The sequence below is a fragment of the Crinia signifera genome, chromosome 1 (assembly GCF_055691185.1).
Source record: "Crinia signifera chromosome 1, ASM5569118v1, whole genome shotgun sequence".
In the NCBI taxonomy this organism is placed as follows: Eukaryota; Metazoa; Chordata; class Amphibia; order Anura; family Myobatrachidae; genus Crinia; species Crinia signifera.
The window spans coordinates 301,949,172-301,975,138 of record NC_139217.1 but is presented as its reverse complement, the minus strand read 5'-3'; the positions used below and the strand labels follow the sequence as shown (position 1 = coordinate 301,975,138).

General features: G+C 40.2%; 1 protein-coding gene across 1 annotated transcript in view; it reads right to left on the bottom strand.

The window, feature by feature from the left end:
• PIP5K1B (phosphatidylinositol-4-phosphate 5-kinase type 1 beta) overlaps positions 1 to 25,967 on the bottom strand; it is a 181,006-nt gene that overhangs the window by 58,924 nt on the left and 96,115 nt on the right. The window contains exons 4-7 of the mRNA XM_083186062.1: positions 21,100 to 21,230; positions 15,082 to 15,199; positions 12,122 to 12,274; positions 9,940 to 10,239 (exon numbers count right to left, since the gene is read on the bottom strand). Of these exons, the coding sequence (XP_083042188.1) occupies positions 9,940 to 10,239; positions 12,122 to 12,274; positions 15,082 to 15,199; positions 21,100 to 21,230 (702 nt within the window). The remainder of the gene's footprint in view (positions 1 to 9,939; positions 10,240 to 12,121; positions 12,275 to 15,081; positions 15,200 to 21,099; positions 21,231 to 25,967) is intronic.

Genomic DNA, 25,967 nt, shown 5'->3' with positions numbered 1-25,967 from the left:
TAATGCTTGTGGTGTGTCAAGGAGACTTTGGCTTTAGGCTGTCCAGCTGGTGCTGTAGCACAATGCATATCATTTAATGGTTCCATCAGTGAGAGACATTGGCTCAGCTACCTGTCAGTCACCGTAAGAACTTTACCTCCCACTCTACATAAGGATGTGTGATAGCTGACAAGCATGGAATAAATGAGGCATTCATTTTATTCCTCGGCTGTGACCTGCAAGGCGCCTCCTGCCGCCTTAGGCTGCAGCCTGATCAGCCTATTGGTTAATCAGGCTCTGCATTTGGGGGTATAGATTGACACAAGGATTTCTTTCTATCCTCCCTTTAATTGTGTTGGGTCTGTTGCCCACTTTACCCCTTGTCCCAGTGCTTCTCAGTCTTGGAGGTCATGCAGAGAGATGGCATAGAGATGTTTTATAGTGCAGTGTAGAGTATAGAGGGGAACATATTGTAGTGCTGGGTGTAGCAGGGTCCATAATGCAGTGCAAGGTACAGAGAGATCCGTAATGTAGTGCAGGTGAAAGGAGGGGGTGGGTGACAAGCCGCAACTGCTATGATTTAGGGGAGAAGTCAGGACTAGTATGATCAAGATGGATGGAAAGAAAATGTTGTTCCCCTTTAATTTAACCCCACGTGGAGGGGGTGCCGTAGCACACACCTGTTCCTGGTGCTGCGGCAACATGCTACATCTCTGAGTATAACCTATTGTATTGGGGGATTAGTTTAGTGTATACCCAGCATAGTTGTGATAAGATCACTACTTGTTTCAGTAAGAAATGATGTAGTTTCTCAAAATATTTCTCAGTAAGGCATGAGAGCTCATGTGTAGAAAACAGACAATGTAGGCCAGGGTAAATTTACCAAAGCTTCTATAAATGTACAGAGGTGATGTTGCCTATCATTTCTCTATTGTGTCTTATAAAATGACAGAATCTGATTGGCAACACCTTTAAATTTTTTGATGCTTTAATAAATTAACCCCTATGACCAGTGGTGGCACCAGGTGGGGCTGCTGCACAGTTAAAAGGTCAAATAAAGGGATGCATATTATATTACGCACCATGGAGAAAGTCGGGAAACTCGCTCAGTGTGTATGGACTGAGCATTTTTCAGACCAGCGATTTCCCCCCATGATTTTTATCCATACACGCTGGGCAAAATCGCTCAGTGTGTATGGACCTTATCTCTGCATTACACTTATGAAAATAAAAAGAATACATGACTCATCTCTTGGACTTGCTCATTACATGTTTATATAGTATTTTAAATACATTGATTTAAAAAGTAACTGAAAGTGCAGTATGCTGAATAGGACTATATAATAAGAATGAAATAACTCAAATAAAAGTATATAAGTAGTACTGTACAGCTGGTTCACCACCAATAGCTGTGCCTGGATTCAGGAAGAGTTGACAGCTATGAACTTGCACAGAGCTATCAGTATGTCTCTTCCATGCCAAAATCTATTTGAAATGCTTAGTAGGGTCACCGTTTGTGCTAAACAGAATATTTAATGCAGGTTTTGTGCCTGCAAACAAAAAATGAGAAACCAAACGCTGTCACCAGACACAGATTAAATTTGAGAATCAATCTGACTGAGCACAGGTCAATTTTTTTTTTTGGGGGGGGGGGGGGGGGGGGGTGAAAACTCATATCTGACTGCTTTGAAAGGAAATTAGATGTCTACTGGCTAGGCCTCTGTGAACCACTCACTGCCCAATGTGATCTGTACTGATAAAGTACCATTCAGTATGTTTTCATCTAATTTAATTTACCACATCAACACAGCCATATGCCAATGATTACACATTATAAAAGCTTTGATACAATAAAACATTATAAAGCTACATCTAAGTATACATCTGTTATCTTTTCAAATAAACACTGCTTTTTATGATATACAGAATGTATAATGTATGATTTGACACAGAGTTGTTGTTACTAAATTACCCAATAAATAAGATGTGGCATGGGGTGCCTTTATACATAGTCTGTACAGGACTGATGTGGTATAAACTTGGAAATGGAAAACCCATATCTGTTTTGTTTTGCTTAATGCCTTAATGCAGTGGTTCCCGAACTATGTGCTCTGTCATCCAGGGGTACCTTGGGGGACTTGCAGGGGTGCCCTGTGTTGGTGGTCCAGGACCAATCAAAGTTATGTACATTATAATGGCCAATTTGTGGACAAACAGAAGGGAATCCTGTCCATTACCACATACCTGATCCTAAGGATGAGATATAAACACAATTTATTTAACTTAATATTTGTTTCTGACTTTCTCAATGAGAAACCTTTAGCCTAGGGTCGCCGCAAAAACATTTCTGATGCTTTGGGGTGCTGTGATTTAAAAACTTTGGGAACCCCTGCCTCAATGTAAAGGACAGTACATAAAAAGAAAGATTACATCATAAACATAAAGGCAACACCTCAGTACCCTTAAACATATGATCATACCCCCCAAAAACGGTATGCGGTCCCTGGGTCAACAATGTCTAGGTCGACAGTCACTAGGTTGACCACTAACGGTTGACAGTGACTAGGTCGGCACCTAAGAATGGACGACATACCCTAGGTCGGCATTGACAGGTCGACACAAGCTTTATGTCGATATGGCTATTAAAACAGAATATATATAGTACAGAAATGATGCCTTGCGCAGAAACAACACATTAAACTTCTTTTGTCTTCATAGACGAAATCTTATCCTTGTTCAAATAATGAAATGTCCACATAGAACGTGGTACCCAATGAGAATTTGAGAACAAGCGGTCAGCACTGGTGAAACGGAAATCACATAAGGATTTTTACCAAAAATACCACTATCTTTTTGTGTAAAAAAAGGGCAAACTCGAACTTATTCATGTCGACCATTTCAATGTCGACCTAAAGCTTGTGTCGACCTTATGCCAATGTCGACCTACGGTACAGTATGGCGACCATTTTTAGGTATTGACCATTAGTGGTTGAACTAGACATTGTCTATCATCTCTATACCATAACCCCTAAAAACATATTAACACACTATAAGATTATCATCCCACTATGACTGGTTGGAATGAAAATCCACTGATTCCAAATGACTGATTTAAAGGCACTTAGCTAAAAGGTATTTTGCAGCTAACAGTACAACTGCTAGTCCACATATTTATAAAAACACAAGGGGAAACGTGCAGCAAGTGGTAAGATTTCTGTGACTGACTAGACTTAAAACTTTTCTAAAGTAAAAAAAGCCCCTCCCACCTAAACTGGCGACTTGCTGCATAAACGTGGAGGAGAGCAAGTATATATATTCCTATTGAATGCCATTTGAAATGTAAATATTTTATGCAAATCAGGATTAATGCAATGGGGAAACTCCACCATCAACGGTTAAAATGATAATTAATTTTGAAAGAATTGTAGTGTATAATTTAACCCCATACAAGGTGTTGTTGGTAAATATACAGTAAGATAAAAGGAGAACTAAACTGTGGTGGAAGTCCAGTTTAATAATACAGTTGTGTGCGCACTACACAATAACGGTCATCCTGGGTTATGATCAGGAAACCTGTTCCCTCAGCTTCCTTAGATTAAAAATCAAGTTTTACAAATGAATCAGTTTAGTGCAATACTCTTAAACATAAGAACCTGTCATTGCACAATTCATTACCTCTGTGATGTTGTGATGCTTACTGAGTATATCCTCAAGCATAAATAAAACCAAACAACATAAAGCATGGCATTTGGGTACAGTAAATAACATTGTTACCTATAGCATTCACGGATCATTTGTAATCACACACAACTTAGTCCCATATCATCTTGCATCTGAAAATTGGGCATAAAACAGTGGTAACAGCGCATTTGCATATAGGTTACATAGTGCAGATGTGCCAGGGGCATGACAACAGAATTGTAGGGTATGTAGCCTATCATATTTAGGTTCCATACGCATAAACCTCTGAGGCATTTATGTATTATATAGCTTCCCTTCTGGACCTACAAGCTATGCTATTACTGGTGCCTGTCCTTGTGTTTCCCTCCTATATCCCTATAAATGGTAAGCTTGCAGCAGGGCCCTCCTACCTCCAAGTCTGTCTGTTGTTACCCAGTTTGTTTTATCACTGTCTACTATTCTAAAGTGCAACGGTACCTGCTGCGCTATATAAGAAAGTGTAAATAAATAAATAAATGATGTAGGGATCATTCTGTTTTCGGGCTGACCTCTTGCAATAAGGATAGGGCTGGTGCAAGAGTACACTGACAATTAGGAGAGATATTTAACCAAGAGAAAAGACAGGAGCAGGAAAGACACATGGGGCTAAATTTACTAAGCGGCAGACTATATATATGTGCGTACTATGGGCCGCATGCATGCAAATTCACATCCGAGCTATCAGGTCTGAATTAGGCCCAATGTATGAATTGTGGGATTATGGTTTACAAGTTTAGCCAACAGCATTTACCCAGTAGGATACTCATATTACAGGTTGAGTATCCCGTATCCAAAATGCTCGGGACCAGGAGAATTTTGGATAACGGATTATTCCGTATTTTGGAATATTTTAATATTTCAATGATGTATTTTGAAGTATCTTGCATTTATGCTGTATAAACACATGAAATAAACACAAATATATTTTATTACCACATAAAATACACACAAATATATTTTATTTGTTCAAAAAACAAGGTTTCAAAACATGAAACAAAATTTGTGTACTATCTCAGATATTGAATTTGAATGCAAAGCAATCATTTTCTTGTACATATATAGTACCAGTTACATATCATGTCCTCAGTAGTGCTGTTACATATGTCCCCAGTGAGTTTTTAGCTAAACAATTTTTTTTCCCCACTTTCTGGAAAGTATGGTTTTCGGAATAATTCGGATAACGGATATTCGGATACGGGATACTCAACCTGTATACCCCTTTTTCACTAGCAAAAATAAACCGGGATATTATGTGGGGATGCGTATCAATCCGGGTTTTTTTACTAGTGGAAATGCGTCCTTGCTAAAAATCCTCGGTCGACTGACCCGGGACTCTAACCTGTGTTGGACCTGGGATGCTCCCGGGTCGATGGGCAATAGAAAGCTCCCAACCCATGATATTTGATTTTTCTACATTTTTATGCGCACTTTTCTACATGTTTCGGTACACCAAGGGCTCAGGTATATGGCAAACAGTGCACAAAAAAGTATTACATGCACTTTTGAAAGGTTTCAAATTGAATATATCAATATATTCAGTGGAAATGCGTCTCAAGCCGGGTCCACCCCGGGTCCGACCAGGGTCTCTAGTAGAAAAGGGGTATTAGCTGTATGAATGGCGCATTCTGTCCTTTTAAATGAGCCCTCTTCCATGTCTATGTTGCCAATGCATAATTAGATAATGTATGTACATGATTAGATAATGTATCTTAACTTGGCAACAGATATTCTTTAAGACAGCGTGACAATTTGTATATTTTCTATCATTAATCCATGTTGAGAAACTTAGCACACTGTACATTATGCAATGAAAGGTTATACTGGACCGCTTATGGGTTTTACACATTTTAATGTTCTGATATTTATCTGTAATACATACAGGGTGGAGTTCCCTTTGCATACACCCGTGGAGGCAAACAGCTGGTGGAGCGGAAAGGACTTGGACTACAAGTAAACAAGGAACGGGGCCCCATTCACCTTGGTCCACAAAGCTTAAACATCATTCTGTCCAGCCCTGACCGGTTCCACTCCACACAGCTAAGTAGCTCCATTGTGGTCAGTTCATTTTAATTGTCATGTTTACAATAAAGGATACTTGCTTTTAATATAAATATTAAGTATCCATAGCTTGAGTTTGAAAAAAATAAATAAAGTATCCATAGCTTATTTCACCTCATCCACCAGTGAGAGGAGATGAGGAGAAAATAACCTTTTCCTATGCAATCAAAAATTCACTATTTTGTGAGTATATTGATTAGGGGGATCACCCCGCTATTTGTCAGCAGAATACAGCTCCTGATCTCTGAATGAATATATGATATGCGGTTTTAATTTGCTCATTTTGTGAGTGTCACTGAAAGGGGAGGTACCCCGACTGAAAATAATTTGCTAATTCAGTATTACCATGTACATTAGATTTACATAGCCATTGAAGTGTAAAAACAGGATTACACGAGGGAAACGGCCCTCCCTTTCTCCCTTCTTGTTTTTTCATATACACTCACGAGACAAGCCGAGTGAGGAAACTCACCAGGATTTATCGCAAGTTACAGGGGAGTGCTAGCTTCTCTTTTCTATATTCCGCGCCCATATTCATATTTTGAAACAATCCTTCAAAGTATGAATATCAAGTTTGAAAAAAAGCCACAAAAATAGTCGTGGCAACATTTGTATGTCAACAAGGGCCTGACTGTGAGACTGGGTGTTATCTCCACAGTGTACGCAGCTGGACATGAGATCACCATTAGGGACTGTCCACATGAGACCGCAGCAGTTACTATGTCTGTGCTGAGAGCAACAAAGGGAAGCATTTTTTACTATGCTCAATAAAGCTGGGCACACATGAGCCACTGCTCAATGGTCTATTATATTTTAATTTATGTATTTGTTGGTCTGACCCACACTGAAATGCAAATATAACATTTGTTTCTGGCATTTGTCTGCCATGGGTTATATAGTAAATAGAACAGGAATTTTATTATCTTACTGTTGTTATTTCTGTTTTCTTCCATTCGGACATCTTAGTTTTTTGGTTTTGCATTATATACACAGCATCTGTTCACTACTTCATCATGCTGGGTTATATATTTATTGACAGTTCTCATCTGATATTTAACCAAACCTTCCATGACCCTTCTTCCTGCTACACAATGCTCACTCCACACTTTCCACTTCATTAACGTTTGTGGCTAGCCAGGCTGAACTAATTAAAGGACATGAACGGTGGGAATTATTTTTTACAGATAATAAATTCTGAATTTATTTATTAACAGTTATTTATATAGCGTGAACATATTCTGCAGCGCTTTACAGAGAATAGTTGACCCTGCCCCAGTGAAGCTTACAATCTATATTCCCTATCACGTATACTCGAACACACATTCATTCTAGGGTTAATATTTGTTGGGAGCCAATAAACCTACCAGTATATTTTTGGAGTGTAGGTGGAAACCGGAGAACTCAGAGGAAACCCACGCAAGCATGGGGAGTATACACAAACTCTGCATAAAACATTTTGTACTATATGGGAAGGAGGCACATGGGTAATTGTGGCTGGGAGTTTTTCAATTAACCACAATAAGTCCGCACTAGCCACGGCTTATCAGGAATTAATTGCCTCAGCCCCTCTGGCTCTTCCAGCAGCTACGGCTCTCCATTCCAATGGCCTTCGCCTGGCTGGGTCACCCAGAGCTCATGAAGAGGTGTGGATGTAGATCGATTGGATGGTGTGCATGCGATTTGGCTTCCGATGTTCCCTATATCGGGAACATCGGAAGCCAAATCTTACCGTGTGTGCACACCATTACAGTTATCATGGTCTCTGTATGCCACGCAACAATTCATTACAGCACATATACCAAATAAAACAAGAGTGATATGTGAATAATACTACAGTATTATAATCTGCAGTGCAGCAATAGATTAAACAAGACTTTTCTATTTCACTTCTGTTGCTATGATTTTTCGTTCAGTATTTACATAGCTATAAGCAAGTAATGTACTGCCATGTGACTTTGTTAATGTTACACATTCTCTTCTGGATTTCATCTTCTTTGAATAATTGGCTCACCTTAACTAATATATTAAATACATAACATGAATATAAATTTTTCTTTTCCTGCAGGTGTTAAGACAAGTTGCCATTAGCAATTACAATTTGTACTCAGATAACGGTGAGATCAGTATTTGTGTAAAGCTGGGTAAACATAAGACAACACCACAAACAATGCAATGTCCTCAACAATTTCCCTTGAACTGGCTGTCATCCTGACAAATTATGTAGTGCAGACATATTAAAAGGTTTTACAAATGATATCATCCAGGAGGATGCTGACGTTAACGATAAAGGGGGTTATTCAGACCTGATTGCAAAGCACATTTTTTAGCAAATGGACAAAACTACTCTAGTTTAATCTATGCTAAATTTGAGATTTCTTTCATTCTTTAAAAAACCCCTGCCGATTCTTGGGCTTGTTAGTACTTATTACTGGCTCTTGGAAATTATTATTGAGTAACACTGTTTCAGATTATACTTTCCCAAAAATTTTTTAAAAAATTCCACATTACACAGCCATCCACATTTATAGTAATTTAAAGAATTTTATACCATTAGTAAAATGTGGTCAATCTTCCTAAAAATTAACTTTTTGGATGTTTGCATGCATTACCCAGATATACCGAGCTCTGGAAACAAAGCTTTCTGAAGCTAGTACCCAATAAGTAACACCATATAGATATGGAGTTGCCTAACAGAAGGCTATAGCCTTCTTTCTGCTTTATTTCCTAAGAGGGATCCAATAGATTCCTTCCAGTAACCTTATAGACTCGCACTTGAAGATGACCACACATGCAAAGACGTTATAAACCCAGATGTCTCTTTATAGCTCATGTGTGATACATTCCATCCAGAGTATGTTACATTAACATCAATACCTGTATCACCACAAATTTATTGTTTCCATGAACATGAATGTCTATTTCTAGGTCTACTAACTGCAGGGGAGGTTACAACTCATTCACAAGACTATACGAGGGAAATTTACAAAGATATGTATTCTACTTCACATGTGATGTTGCTATGGGCAACCAATCAGATCCTTTATTCTATCTTCTAGAGCAGGCATGTCTAAAGTCAGGCCCGGGGGCCAAATGCGGCCCGTGCTGTCATTTCAAGTGGCCCGCAGCCTCCAGCTGGAAGAGCATCAGATGTGGGAAGCACAGCACAGGACACTGAAGGTGGGGCCCCGGTGAGCGTGCCTTTACCTTGCTGTCTGCTGCAGTGAGGAGGTGCCGGCCTGCAGAGCCAGATGGGTTTGGCGTCCTACCCCTGCTGCTGCAATCGTATATCACCCTACTCCACAATCACAGAGACAGCAGTGTTTCGGGGGGGGGGGGGGGGGGGGGGGGGGGCTGCAAGGGGGAAGCTTGCTCCCGTAACATGCAGAGTGGAGGAGGGCAGCAGTGGGAGCCCAAGCATCTCCTGTCCTTGTAGTTCCTGCTTTGCCTCTCCATCCTCTGGCTCACACAAGGGGCTGGGTAACATACAGAGAAGGGAGGGGGCAGGCAGGGGGACATACAGTCAATGGGGGCAGAGTGGGGGACATACAGTGAAGGAGGCAGAGTGGGGTACATAGTGAATGGGGGTCATACAGTGAAGGAGGGTCAGGCTTGGGGACATACAATGAATGGGGGCACTGATGGACATTAAGAGAAGGGGGGCCGGCTGGGGGACAGAGTGAATGGGTGCAGAGTGGGGAACATACAGTGAATGGGGGACATACAGTGAAGAAGGGGCAGGCTGGGGGTCATACAGTGAATGGGGGCAGGCTGGGGGAAATACAGTGAAGGGGCAGGCTGGAGGACATAGAGTGAATGGGGCAGAGTGGGGGACCATTCTGGTGTGATTAATGATTCAAAGAATGTCAGGCTGAATGGTCGGCCCCCACATATTTACACTTCACCAAATCTGGCCCTCGTCGTAAAAAGTTTGGACACCCCTGTTCTAGAGGATGCTAAATAAATAAGAAGTAGCTTCTGATTGGTTGCCCATAGCAACATCACATGTGAAGTAAAATACACATATTTCCCCCTATGTATGATGATTTGTTGCATTTCTTAACTAGGAACTGGATGTTGTCACAAGTTTATGAATTGCCGAAATACAACTGTAAATTATTTCTTCAAAACAGTAACAGATGTACTAGGATAGGCTACAGACACCGCTATAAATAAAGTACTTACCCGACAATCTCTCTGTAGTGTTTTCATCAATGCACTGTAGGTCTCGGGATCAAAATACAATCCTTCATGCATGTCCTGCAGAAAATCCAGGTCTTTGTATGTGGGACAGGTTTTCTCCCGTTCTTTCCGAGATGCTCTCCGTTTATACGTTGATCCTTTTAGGTCATATTTGAAATGCATCTTCATTGAACGCGGCAAAACATTGTTCATTACCACAAGTCGAATGTTTATACCACCAGATTGAAGACAGTATAGTCCATAAAATTTGGGCAGTAGTGTCCTGGGATTCTGATTTAAGTTCTAAATACAAACAAAACAAAGACACAGGTTTTAATAACATAAAACAAATACAATTATTAGACGTATCCATATTAATTCAAGGATACTAATCTAAAACCTCCTAAATACTCTTACATTTGAATGATTACAGACTGGAAGCTGAGATGCCCGGCACAAAACATGACCTCTTATGAGGTAGCATAGGATAGCTGTATCTCTGGGCAAATGCTGCTGTCCAAAGAGCGGTAAAATATTCGTATCTGTACGTAACATTCTGTCACTGAACTTCCTGACTGTAAATAATGTGCCATCTGGCATGACTAACCTGTCACCACTGTCAGTTATGGCTGTAAATAATGTACCATTACTGCTGTTCATGGCTGCAGATAATGTGCATTTGTATTTTTTTTAGATGTGCATTTAACAGAATTTTATTAATTGACTAGAGCTCAAAATGTCAAAAGCATGCCAGACGTATGGTGACTATCTTCTGAGAGTAATTCCTATTTCCTTCCCTGGCCAGACCACAGTTGTTTGGCCCTTGCTCTCATGTGGCAATGATACAATACTGTAAGCTCCAAGGAACAGGGACTGATGTGAATAATGAAACATTCCCTGGCTGCACGACACTGTGAGATGTTTTGGTGCTATTCTATTAATAATAATATATTTGAATAAAGGCCAAATTTACAATTTGTGCTCTTTGCCCTGGAGGCTGAACAATCCCATAAATATGGTATCATAAATGTTCATGCCTAGGTTATTTACATTAATAAATTAAGAAACATATTAAAACAATTAACACATTGTCCAAAAGCGTAATAGGTTTCATGGAAATATATATATACTGGGACTGTATTTGAGCAGTGTTATCATTTCTGAATGATGCACCCACTTTCAGCCTAAGCATTTATTTTCTTCCGATGCATGCCAACCAGATGTAATGTGGTGCCCACCACTGCATCTATCAATCACTGCCTCATTATGCAGGAAAGTTCCTATTACTTCATGTGACATTCAGACAAGTGCCAGTCGAGCCACTGTTTAATATTAATAAATGAGGTCTGGAAAGCAGCAGTTACTGAGCTGAACTGTACATGCGGCATAGCTGGAGTGTGTACACATAAGTAAATATGCCTATCATGCTGTCACCTCACTCTGTAGCAGGTGCCATGTTAGGATTGTCAGTGACTGACCGACTGCCAATCAGACTTGCCGTATAGAAATGCACAGTGCTGCTTGATTGAATATCACGGACAGAGCCAGGACTGTCACAGCAACTAGTCTCAGATCCCATCAAGACACTCTCCTGTGTATGGAAGAGTATGGAACATATACTGTTTACAGCTGCAGTGGAATGCTAGTATGACACTGAACATGTCAGTGATTGGGTTTTGTTACACCTTATGTTGCTACAGGTGTTTCATTTAGTATACAATGAGAAATGAATCACATACTGTACAAGTTTCGTGCTTTCATAGCCCTCATCATTCTCAGTGTACACTTGCACTTTGGTACAAAAACTTAAATAGTCTACATGTGACTGCTTAATTACCACCCAGGCTCACCCCTTTAGCTGCAAGTGAAGATTTGACTGAGTTGTGTATGACTCAGCTTGGTCTGTAGCTGCGTACACTGAACTCTGGGAAACAAGCAGAGTGAAAACACACTAGTTACTTAGGAAAACCTGACGTGCATTCAACTCTGCATCAGTCCTTGTGTAGGAAATGTGGCTGCAGATCACCACTGGATAACTCCCCGAATGGGACCAGCTGAAGGTTAGACAGATGACTGTGCACTTGTAAGTGGAAACATGACTGTATACATACTAGATTAACCATATTTCCTCTGTACTATACAGTATTTAGACCCTGTTGCATGTCATTGGAAACAGTATTCTCACCATATAATAGCCAGGAAGCAGCTTCTGCAGAAACTCCGCCTCTTTGTGCTGAACGGTTTTGATGATAAATTCATCATCACTAGTTACAAAGAAAATGGAACCACTTGCACCGGGGTTTGATAATTCAATCAAGGGTTCGCTGCAGAGTGAATACTGAAACAGAGGGAAATAAAATAAATATTGGCATAATCCACACTGCAAATTACAACTAATTAGAGTGGCATGTCCTGCTGGCCTTTTCTATTCGTTTTCCCATCTTCAATGTTGGCATTTCTTTGATGACGTGATGTTTTAGATCAGGGATGGGGAACCTTCAGCTCTCCAGCTGTTGTTGAACTACACATTCCAGCATGCCATTCTACAGTTTTGCTATTTGGTCATGCTAAAACTGTTGCAGGGCATGCTGGTATGAGTAGTTCGACAACATCTTGAGGGACAAAGGTTCCCCATCCCAGATGGGTACTCAGGATTTGGTGATTACATATAACTTATTCAAATATGTTTACAAATCTAAAGAAACATAACTGCAGTAGAGCAGGGTGATTTTATGAGCCGATGAGATAAACCAAAGAGAACTGTTGCTATTGTTAGAACAATTTATCTAAAGGACACACTTTGTTTAGATTGCTTGACGCTTAGCTGGAAACTGTATTGTTACCTGTGGAGGAGGATAAACAGTACGTATGATTTAGTTTAGGCTTTATCTATGGGAAATGTTTCCAGGTCAAGGTTAGAAGAGGCGCACACAAAACATTCCTATTAATGAACTGTATAAACACAGCAATTAACTCATAAGCACTTTAATTTAGAATATAATCAGCAATATTCTCAGGGGGGTATTTAAAACTAATGATATCATTCTGTGAAATAATTACTATAGTTAATGGTTACAAAAATATATTTTATATTAAGGCCACAGGTTAACTGTAAACCCACTTTACTGAAATAGCAGACCATGGACTGTACAGCAACGATAGATCTCTATCAATGCCTTAACATGATTTTTCTATTACCGCATTCCTCAGTCATATACTAATACGTACAGATTATCACTTGCCAACAACCATTAATTTTATAAAGATGATATTTTCCAACATTTATGAGGATCAGAAACACTTGTTGTTGAAACCTTTAAGAAAATATTTCAGAAATTGTACTACTAATTGTGAGAAATACACCCAAATGTTGTCATATAGAAATAATGATGGGCATGGAGAAGTGAGACTGCAATAGCAAGCAGTGAGTAGAATAATATGTTCACTGCTTGCACCCAGTTTCACCCATTAGTATCATCACGCAACAGAGCACTGGGGTTTATGGTTACATCATGTCATAGTGAAACATTCTTAAAGTGTAGGTGTCAAGTCGTTTTGAAAACTATACATCCTCCCACTCTCCTTTCTGTCTTATCACAAGATCATACAAAGTAATTCTGGCCTTTACAGCTACAGAAAGCATGCTCCACATAGTCACTTTGGTATTAACCCCTTCAGTGGTGTTTTTTTATTTGGGAGCGCTGCCCACTCCCGCTTTTTTTGGGAGCGCACCCCACTTAATGCCCGGGCTTGCCAGCCTGGGCATTAAGGCATAGCCCGGAAAATTCTTGGGATTACCAGTGAAGGGGTTAATACTCCACAAGCTTTCATTCCTGTCCATAGGATGGATAATATTTAGAAAACATGCAACAGAGATGGATTTTAAAGAAACAATATTTCTGAAACAAAATAAGTGCTAAATTTAACTATTATCTCGCCGGATCATATATATGTCTAGTGTCCGTGAGTCTCTGAAACACTGCCATCTCCTGGCAGAGAGTGAAACTACATCTCTTACTCACACATGTACTAACACAGAAGGCAGCAGACTAGCTTTCAAAGCTTTTGCTTCAAGCGGACTTACTAGTGTCTATGTATATTGATGCCAGGTCCATTTTAAGTTGAGCACATATGATTATTTATGGGCAATCACTTCTTTATAATCCAGATATGGTCAACAGGTGGCTCGCAATACTACTGTATATCAGCAGGTCAAGGCCCCCTTTCTCTGCTTTATGTCTCATTGGCCCCATATCTTAACCTCTGCTTTATGCCATACCAAGATTTGTGCCCCAGCTCTCAATTATTACATATAAGGGTAAACTGGAGTACATAGAGAATCTATTTTGAGGTGTTGCTTTCTTTGACCACATATATTCTGTATATATTTTAACATATTACTGTGCCCTCCTGACGTGTATCAAGTTGCCCATCATTGTGCTAAGCCAGTGATTTTCTAACTTTTTCAACTTGCGGCACACTAAATATGATTTCAAAATTGTAAAGGCACACAAACTCCCACAGGGAAAACATATTGGCCTTCAGAGGAACAAAACAAACCCATTGGCCCAATATGAAAAAACAATCACACCGGTCCCCACAGGTAACAAAAACAATCAATAAATGATGATTAGCAGATGAAAAATAGGTGCAAGGGCCAGCAGCCAGATCTGGACCCACTGGCACCAGAAAGGGGTGGTCCCATATGCCCAGGATACAGAAACAGTATTGAAGCTAATACCAGTTGAACTGGTGGTGGTGACTGTAAACTGGTGTGGTCAGCTCTAGCTCTGGGGGCACACTTGAGAAAAGCTCAAGGCACATTAATGTGCCATGGCACAGTGGTTGAAAAAAGCTGTGTTAAGTGATCAGATAACCCCAAATGCCACCACCGTAAACATAAATATGCTCATTTCCCATGGTTATCCAGATTTATTAAATTGAGATCATTTGTGATCCACACATGTTGTCACGTATCATGACTGCCACAAGTAGCCTAGACTACTATTTTAGTTACATTTTGTATTATACTGTTCAAGGTGAGCATACATTTAATAACATGACAAAAGTCCTAAAGTCACTGTATGGAAGTATCCAGCATTGCAGACCCTAGTAGGAGAACAGTGAAGGGTATAATGTCCTTACCAGGTAATCATCAGGTTTGATACCGAAAAGTTCTCTGAAGTAACGGAATGCCAGCGGAGCATAGGTCTTAAATCTGAAGTCTGGGTAATGATGTGCTGGCGTCAAATTACTCCCTTCACTAAAAGGTAGGAGAAGAAAATGTGTGTCAAATAAAAACAAAGCTGGCACATATAAAGTTAGTTATAAAACAAGAATTTAAAGTAAAAACATGACAAATATACAAATGACTGTACAATTTACCCTACACAACAGCAAAGATTATATACACTGCACTGTGTCTAGTATTTGCATGTCAACCTTTTTATTGTTTTATTGACCTGTTGTACCTCTATATCTTTTCAAGTGTCTACCTTTTACATTTAAACCTGTTGACCTAGTCAACCTGTTGCATTGTAGCCCTTGTAGGGTCGAACTATTGACTAACGACATAGATCTGGTTGACCCAATGATTCATATCCACTTCTTTGATGGAAGAAATCAGTCATTTTCTTTGTTATTTTCGACTTAAAACCACTATTTCCCACTTTGAGTATTCACTCAAGAAAACAACTGCACATCTTGGGTTTTAACTGTGTTTTAGTTTTCACATGAAAAGACTATATAACACGTGAAAGCTTCGGAACCAGACTGATTGTTAGTGCTTATGTTTTGATGTATAATAAAGCAGGGAAAGTGAATGCCAATCCTTACCTAATATTTATTTTTATAATGTGAGTCACCTTGCTCTTGGCATGCCTAATAACTATTTTCCATCTGGCAACTTTCTGTAACAGCTTCTTGTGACTTTCTGTCTGCGAGAAACAAATCTTGCAGAGACTATACATACAGACGTGGACACATTTGATGGTACCCTTTCATGGAAAAAGAACCCATGTTTTTTACTAAAATAACTTAAAACTAACAGTAATTGACATCCAGTATTGTTTATTCCACATTTAATATAAATCAGACTTTGCTTTCGTTTTTGATTTTTGAAAATATTAAATAATAAAAGAAATGAAAAGGCATGGACAAAATGATAGCACCCTTCACTAAATAGAGGCAATCACTGCACTGCAATCCTGTAGCGTTTAATGAGACATCTGCACCTGGCAACATGTAGCTTGTCCCAATCTTCCTGAGCAAACTGCTCCAGTTGTCTCGGACTTGATGGCTGCCTTCTCTGGTCTGCATGTTTCAACTCTTTCCATAGATATTCAATAGGATTCAGATCAGGGCTCATATAATTCCACTACAGAAGAGTCCAGTGTTTCATTCTTCTAAGTTGTTGAGTGCTTTTAGCTGTGGGTTTTGTGGCATTATCCTGTTGAAGGACCCATGGCCTGTGACAGAGTATTCTGACACTGGGCAGTAAGATTCATTCCAAAATACCTTCATAGTCTTGATATTTCATTGTTCTCTGCACAGATTCTTTGCACCCATTACCAGGCATACCAAAGTAGACCCAACACATTACCAAGCTCCTCCATGTTTTTTTGCAGTAGGTATGTTGTTCTGTATATTTACTTGGCTCTTTTTCTACCCTTCTCCCCATCTTTCTGTTTATTTCGGGGTTGAGTTTCATCTTGTTACTGCGTCTGGGGGCCATCTTAGAGCTGAGGCTTTCTCAGATGGCTGATATCTGCACCTGGATATGCCATGTATGTAGGAGGTGCCTTCTGTCGTAGTCCTCAGGTGCCTCCTGCTGCATTAGGATATCATTGCGTCCATCTCTGATCTTGGCTCAAAGTTATGCCCATGTCCTCAATTCAAAAGCCCGCATTTATGTGCTGTTTTTGGAGGTCTGACCACATTTTCCATATGTATCAAGCAACAAAAACAAAACTTTCATGAGCTTGTGTATATTGTGTAATACCATTTATAGATGGCATTACCTAAATAAACATAAGGACATAATCCCAGCTCGAGTATGCGCAGGACTCCAGGGTTATAAACCCAGAAGGCATCATATTCCACACATTCATATTTTATAATCGACATGCATATGGTGATATTAAACAGTATTTGGCATTGTATCTCAATCAAAATGTGAAGCATAAAACACCTTGCCCTCCTACTGGGCTTGGCCAAAGCTTGCCCAACTCTTCCTTTCCCTGTCCTGCATTGTTGGTTATTAAAAAAAAAGGGGTTCCATCACTGCATCAGGCCTATATCTGTTGTATATGATAGCACCGAGACCAGTACCAAGCTCAGCTGCGGTACCCCTCTAGTTGGTTATTAAAATAGGTCGAAAGCAGCTTCATTGCCAAAACCACTACGTATAAGTAGGATCGAATTCTTCTTCTTTAACCTTTCAATCTGTGATAATAATTGAATTTCAGAACATGTAAGATAAGCGGCTTAAAACAACCCCTAATCAATATTTTACTAGTGTCTTTTTCTCCATGCACAGCATAAGGATTTTACATAGTCATTAGTTTCAAAGATATCATCACAGGCTCAAACAAGCACCTAGTGCTAGGTTATTCAGCTGATGTGTGTTTGTGCATGTGTAACGCTGAATAATTGGAGGCACTATATAAATAAGGATAATAACAATAACACTGGGCAGGCTTTAAACATGTTTTTATATATACACAAACCTTGCCTCTCTTTTTGATATCTTCCAAAAATGAATGGCTTTTATCCTGCCAAAGCCTCAGTTGTACTTACTACTTGTTTTGACATTGTAGTCTTTGCCAAATAATATTTCTGCTAACTTGGAGAATGCTCCGGCTATTTGTTTGAACATGTATGGTCATCCTCCTAATAAGATTTTAATGATAGTAACTGTCAACCAAAGAACGGGACAATTAACAATCACAACATTCTGATTTAACTATAAATATATTCAAACACACACAGACACATATATAGGTCCTGATTCTTGTTTGCTCAGTAAGCAGCAAAGTTAGCTGCTTACCCAATGCTGAAACAGCACCCCACGGAACACCTTCCCCCACCACCACTGAATCGCTCTGTACCATGTTCGCTAACACCTCGCATGCGTCCGCTGGCAGGAGAAATCATTCCATGGTCGCCGAAGAGGGGGTGGGCAGTGATGGCCTGTGATGTCAGCAGGCATCGTCCCACCTGCGCTTCCATGTGATTGCCCAGCATTTTTATGGGGATGCCCATAAAATGCTGGGCGTTCCTATGGGCTTGCCCCATTTCCTCCCCCATTCACTTGGCCCTCCCTCCACGCAATGAACGGCCTGGCGAGTGTGTAACTTGCCGAAGCCATTCATTGCTGGTTTCTGCACATGCGCAATTATGCGCTTGCGCATGCACAGACTCCCCCACCATGGGAACGGGGCCGAATTCGCCCTGTTCCATATGGTAGTGAATCAGGCACATTGACATAATTTCACAGTTAAGAACTTGTTTTTTTCTCTTGGTTATTAATTCATTTATGTAGATCACAAGACAGCATGAATCTATTTTCCCTCCTGCCGTTATATAAGAGAGAACACGCAAGCTTATGCTAGTGCAATAAGATATGCTGCCAAATTAAGCTTCTTTCCACCTTCCACAGTGCAGTTTATTTAAGTCTGCGTCATGGTACAACATAGTGGTTAGTGACATACCATATCTAAATCTTACCATGTTTAAAAAAGGATAATTGTATTTTTATTAATATTAAGTCTATAGTTGTGAGTATTTAGTCTTCCATTATGTGCCATGATGCAGAAGTATGTGTATAGTGAGAAAGTGTGTTTATATATAGATCTCTTGTCATTGTTATACTGTATAGCAGTTCAGAGTAATTGGCTTTCATTTTACATATTTCCTTTCACAGGATTATCTCTTTTCCTCCATTACATTTGATGACAGCAGCAAACTAATCACAAATTTATGAGGGTTGCGAATTATAAAAAAAGTACCACAATTTCAGACCAACCCAGACTGACATCTATATGTAATAAGGCTGAGTTTTCCAAACTCTGCCATTACAATCCAGGTTTTAAGGATATCCATTCTTGAGTCCAGATGGTAAAATCAAATTGACTGGGGTACTAATTGAATCATCTGTACTCAATCATGTGCAAAAGTTTTATGCAGATGCGGAAAAAATTCTGCAAAATAAGAACGCTTTTGAAAACAGAAGTGTTAATAGTTTTTTTATCAATTAACAAAATGAAAAATGAATGAACAGAAGAGACATATAAAACAAATCAATATTTTGTGTGACCAACCTTTGGCTTAAAAATAGCATCACTTCTCCTAAGGTTGCAACTGAGTCATTAACTGAACCAGAAACAGCCGCGCAGGAGTCTTAAAACTGGAGGAACAGCCAAATCTGCTACAAAGGTGAGGAGGGTGGACGATAGTTTTCTGAGCAAGTAAAAGCAACAATACGCAAGGTAGTTATAGTGCATCAGCAAGTTCTCTCCCAGGCAAAGATTTCAAAGAACACTAACATTTCAAGATGTGATGTTCAAGCTCTTTTGAAGAAGCAAAAATAAATGGGCAACATTAAGGACCGTAGACGCAGTGGTCAGCCTAGGGAACCAGCGGGACCCAATGAGACCCATCTACTGTTTGAAGAAGTCAGTCCAGAAGTGGTCTTTAAGGAAGAATTGCAGCCAAAAAGCCATACATTCAACATAGAAACAATGCCAAGCAACTAAACTATGCATGCAAATAGGAACTAGGGTGCAAATAATGGCAGGAGGTCCTCCAGACCAATGAGCCAAAATGTGTAACAGAAAACAGTTTTTTCGCTGGATGGGTTGGAGAGCAATAATTAATATCTGCAGGCAACAGTGAAGCACTGTGGAGGTTCCTTGCAAGTTTGGGATGGCATTTCAGTAAATTGAGTTTAGAATTTGGTCAGGATTATTGGTGTCCTCAATGTTGAGAAATACAGGCAGGTACTTATCCTTAATGCAATTCCATCAGGGAGGCCGTTTGATTGGCTCCAAATTAATTCTACAGCAGGATAATAAACCAAAATATACAGTTAATGTCATTTATCTTCAGTGTAAAGAAGAACATGGAGTCCTGGAAGTAATGAGATGGCCCCCACTGAGCCCAGATCTCAACATCACAGAGACTGTTCTGATAACATGAATATACAGATTAATTTGGTTAAGCCAACATCCACAGAAGATCTCCAATATATTTGGAATAACCGCTCTGTCAAGTTCCTTCAAAAAATGTGTGCAAAGTGTGGTCACATAAAATATTGATTTGATTTAGATTTTTCTTCTGTTCCTTCACTTTGAATGTTGTTAATTGATAAAAATAAACTAGTGTCACTTCTATTTTTAAAAACATTCTTATTTGGCAGCTTGATCAACACCTGCCTAAAACAGTTGCACAGTACTGACAACATATAAAAACATATACAATTATATATATTGTATATGTTTTTATATGTTGTAAAATCATGGTATTACAGTTCTGTCTTCATGTGAAGATATTCTGTTCATGCTGTTAATTAATCAGCTGTGTTTCCAATCACATATGGTTTATCATATTTTATGGTACAAGATTGGATGGTATTTTTAAACCTGTATTCATGTTTATGCTGTTGTAATAAATAAAATTTACTTATGAATTCATACTCTATGGAGCGAATTTTCACGGAGAGGGGATGAATGCTCCTTGGTATAGGCGAATAAATAATGCGGCAGTCAGAGACTGTATACAATTGAAGAAAAGTGGACTACTTTTAATCCATGTGCTTTATCGACGTTTCAGGGATCGGTGGCCCCATCCTTAGGATACAGTGCATTGTATCCTGAGGACGGGGCGACCGAGACCAAAAATGTCAAAACTTTCAATAAAAACAATAAACAATCAGAATGGAATCCTTTTGAGATGTTGACAGTAATCATGTTGACAGTAATCATCAAGTGAATGAAGAAAGCCCAAGGCTTTCTTCATTCACTTGATGATTACTGTCAACATCTCAATAGGATTCCATTCTGATTGAGTATTGTTTTTATTGAAAGTTGTATACTTTATCATTTACATTTTTAAATACATACATACATATGGAGTATGGATATATAGCAACCAGTATGTCCTTACCTTGGTAAAAAGACGCTCTCGACTACATAGAAGTCTTGCATGAGCACATCTCTATCAGGCTTGGATGTAAGATTACCAACTGTGTATCCTATTCCCAGTTGAATGGTGCCTTTAATCGCTGATGATGCTGTCTATAAGAAGAGAAATATGTAAGTCATTTTAAGCAAACTATTCATATACTCCATAATGGCTTTTTTTGTGCAGATAATTCTTAAAGATAGTCTCCATCTTTGGACAACATAATGTTTCGTCAGATATACCAGTCAGACTCCTTCACTGGTATTTTCAACATTACCTTAAATACAGTATGACTGCAATAAATCAACAACATAACTTTCAGCCTTGCAAGGTGTTCCACTATCTGAAACACAGCCCAGGGAATTGGAGCCATGAGGTGAACTGATATATCTTAGTAGTATCTAGTATAGAAATGTTACACCTGCCCACACTCATCAAAAGGAAAGAACAGAAATATGTCTCTGAACAATGAAGGTTACATTGCTGTGGTGGACTAGTTCCTCACCAGATGTATGATAACTGAATGTACAGTTTAAACCAGGGCTGGGCAACAACGGCCCTCCAGATGTTATTGAACTACACATCCCAGGATGCTTTGCATTAGTTTTGCTATGTGGCCATGCTAAAACTGATGCAAGGCGTGCTGGGATGTGTAGTTCATCAACATCTGGAGGGCCGGTGTTGCCCAGCCCTGGTTTAAACTGTTCTATGACCATAAAAAACAAAAAAGCTTTGGACAGGAGAGCCAAATCACAATGGTTATCAACTAGAAATTATTCTATGCAATCAATATGCAGTATAATTGTTTGCACACTAGACATTTCTTTGACTGGACAATGGCCACTTAAACACACTCCTAAATGGAGAATGGGGTTCTTATCTGACTGATACTGATATTCAGACTGATCGAATCACAAAAGACCATAACTGCTCAACATATTCATTGCTTAAGAAGGTACTATAGTAACACCAAACTATCCAACCAAAACTGGGCTAGACCTTGTCCACATAATTCTTGATAGTTGGAAGAAAGGAGAAGTTTATGTTAATGTATTGCTTTTACTCTATCACAGGGGTGGCCAACCTGTGGCTCTAGAGCCTCATGCGGCTCTCCCCCTGTTAAAGTGCAGCTCCTGCTCCCACTGCTGCCCGCCGCCCACCGTCTGTCCCCATCACCCACTGCCGGTTCCTCTAATCCCTTCTCCTTCTGAGGGGAGGAGAGCGCGCATCGCTTATCTCTCCTACCCCTCACTGTGCACCCTTGTGACTGGGTCATCCGCATATCAGAGCTCGCGGGCAGGCAGCCAATCAGGAGCCGGCCCGCGAGCTTTGATTGGTGGACGGCCCAGTCACAGGGAAGTAAGGGGGGGGGGGAGACCCTCAGTGTGCTGTGCTTTCCTCCCCTTGGTGACATGACAGGACTGCAGGGGGACACCAGACTGTCCTCTCCACGCCCGGCAGCAGCAGCAACAACGGTGAGTGCTGCTGCTGGGAAATTAGCACGGTGGGGGCATAGCAGATTGTAGCACTGTGGGGGCATAGCAGTTGTGGCACTGTGGGGGCATAGCAGTTTGTGGCGATGTGGGGGCATAGCAGTTTGTGGTACTGTGGGGGCATAGCAGTTTGTGGCACTGTGGGGGCATAGCAGCTTTTTGTCACTGTGGGGGCATAGCAGTTTGTGGCACCGTGGGGCATACCCAGCACCGTGGGAGCATATGTGTATCTTGCACTATTGGGGGCATATGTATATATGGCACTGCACTATTGGAGGCATATGTGTATCACACCCACCCAAGGGGTCCAAATAGACCATGCCCCTTTTTTGGCACGCGTGTCGAAGGAGCACGCATGTTGTTGGCTCTTAAGCTTGACTACAGATATTTTTCGGCTCTTTACCTCTGACCGGTTGGCCACCCCTGCTCTATCACAATTGTAACCTAGAAAAAGGCAATACTGAATATGAACGTATGAAAAAAAAGTTGCCACAAACCTTTTCCTTTCTATCCAGTGCCAGAAGATTGTGATCGGACACTGACACTTCCATTTGAAGTTAATGATAGCTATCACCCCCACAGCTCACAAATGCAACTGAATCAAATATTTTTTATATAGGCTGAATGGAATTAGGTGTCTCAATTGATTTTAGACAATTTATTTGATCGCCAGCTTCTCTTAACAGCAATGTTTGGCTTTTGTAACACTTAGACAAAACTGGAGAGAGAAAGAAGACTCTGTTTTTGGGGCACTCTTAAGAGTGCCCCAAAAACAGAGTCTTCTTTCTCTCTCCAGTTTTGTCTAATTGTTTATTTTGGACTCACGGGAGCACCACCAACTGATTAGTGTCCGCCCAATCAGGTACCCAGACACACGTCTAATAGTTGGTTACAGGCAACCTAAGCCGAACCCCACACGGTGGGTCGGGATCTCACTTGATCCCCCCCATCCCGAGTGGGGGTGACTTTGTGCGGAATCCAAACAAAACCCTTTGCTTTTGTAACACTGTCTACTAATTGGTTAAGAAGTCAATTGTGATTGTTAGCTGAGATGAATCCCAGTTCAGACAGTGCAGAGCATGATAAGAAAAAGAGGTACTGCAAGAGACTTTTAGTATGGAGAAAGCAGTAATGCAAGATGGCATGTGCTAGTTAACAAGGTTGGTATACTGTACGCTGTGCTTTTCATGTGTGTAATATTCTTTATTTCATTCTATTTTTCCATCAGCTCACTGCTTTCCCTCACAACTATTACCTCATATCAGTCGTACTGTTCCAACATTAGTTTTAATGCTGGCCACACATCAGACCAACTTTCCTCCAACCATTCAACTAGATGGTTGGACTGAAAATCTGGTACTGTATGGGGACAAATGCCAATAAGCAATTTGCTCACAAACTCAGAAGAATGGACAAGAACAATCTGTGAATTTGTTTAAATCAAATAGGTCCAACGGTACTTATGTATTATCTGGGCTCCCATGTTAAATGCACCCCATTTTTTCATACCCCTACTATCCAACTACGCATGGAGTTGATTTTATATAGTGTGGCGAGCGCAGCGAGCCACCGTGCCCGAAGCGCGGCGAGCCCCGCGAGGGGACGCGGTCTCATAAGAAAAAGGGGAGCCCAGATATTACATAAGTACCGGTCCAACTACAGTACATTGTCTGAGTGACAGTTGTCCATTTTCAGACTTGGGAAACAAATGACTTAATTACAAATTACATTTGCTCCCATCCAGTACCAGGTTTTTATTCCATCCAACCTACTAGTTGGATGGTTGGAGGAAAGTTGGTCTGATGTGTGGCCAGCATTAGATGGCGGGGATGGCAGAAACATGGCGAACATTGAGATGTGTAGTGTGATCAGATTTTTGCACCTAAATGGCACATCAGTAATGCCAACGTATTGAGGTGTATTTTTCAGAATAAAAACAGGTATCGGTTGGGTGTACTGCCTTTGAAAATGGCAGGACAGACATTCAAGATGAGCAGCAATCCGGCTGACCAAGAATGGCCACCAAGGGCAATGCAGCAAACCCACCCCTGTTTCTATGACATGACATAATCATCTTATACCTTGACAGGTTAGACAGAGCAATAGGAAACAGAGCAATACGAAAATAAGGCTCTTTGTTAGGGGTAACTGGTCAGTGGTATATTTAAAACCTAACTATTTAAAACTTAACTTTTAATTGTAGTAAATGTTAAAATAGGTGGTACCCTAGGTAGAAGAACCGAGTGTGGGACCAAACCTCTATATTTTTGTGCATATTTTGACGTTGGTAATAAATTTGAGCTGTTTGTACACTCTATAAACACAGAAATCTAATCACACTTGTTTAGGCATTTGATGGTTTGTTTTTGGAGAACTGGAAAATTACTAGCAAATTGGTTTAGGTGTTTTTAAAATAGATATTTCCTTGTTTTCACTAACCTTTTGGTCAATTTTATAAACCATTGTTTTGTAAATAACGATAACCTTCAGTCAAAATATTGCCAAATGCAGCAGCCAAGAGACATGAATAAGAACTGATGCATGTAAAAAAATAAAAACAGCATTTGCCAAGAACATTAGACTTTCTTTATATCTTTGATTCATTATTAAATAGTTTAGTTTTAAGTACCAATCTGACCAATAGGCAGCAGTATCCAGTAAAATGATCAATGTTCCGCTTGGTCTCACATAATAGTTTGGAGCCTGTTATGATGGTCAGAAAATGACAGCATGCACAGGCAACTGGTCAATAGGCCAATAATAACTTATTATCATGTATTGATCATATATCTGCACTCATGCTACAAAATTGAACCAACTGACTGATATCTGTCATGATACCTTAGCATGTGTGGTCAACACTGCAACCCTTATAAAATTATATTCAAACTAGTCTTAATTCCTATCCGATAGACGGGCAAAAGTTTATGCTTTTGCACTTCTTGATTGCGATTATAGCATCGCTAATGCTGTGCCCAAAAAGAAAAATCATTCAATCAGGCAAGCAGAAGTAGAGCCAGCAGCCACAGCAACTCGAGACATGCCTTCTATTTTATAGAGCAGAGCAGAAGCTGTTGCAGCAAGCATAGCAACTCTCCAGCTATCCATCTACCATTCCCAACCACAGCAGGGCAAAAGCTGCTGCAGCAGCCAGAGCAGATCTCCAACTATCCATCTACCCTACCCAACCACAGCAGAGTAGAAGCTACTGCAGTAGGCACAGAAAGTCTCCAACTATCCACATACCTTTCCCACCACAGCAGGGCAGGAGCTGCAGCAGCAGCCAGAGCAAGTCTCCAACTATCCACCTACCCTTGCCAACCACAGCAGGGCAGCAGCTGCTGCAGCAGGTACAGA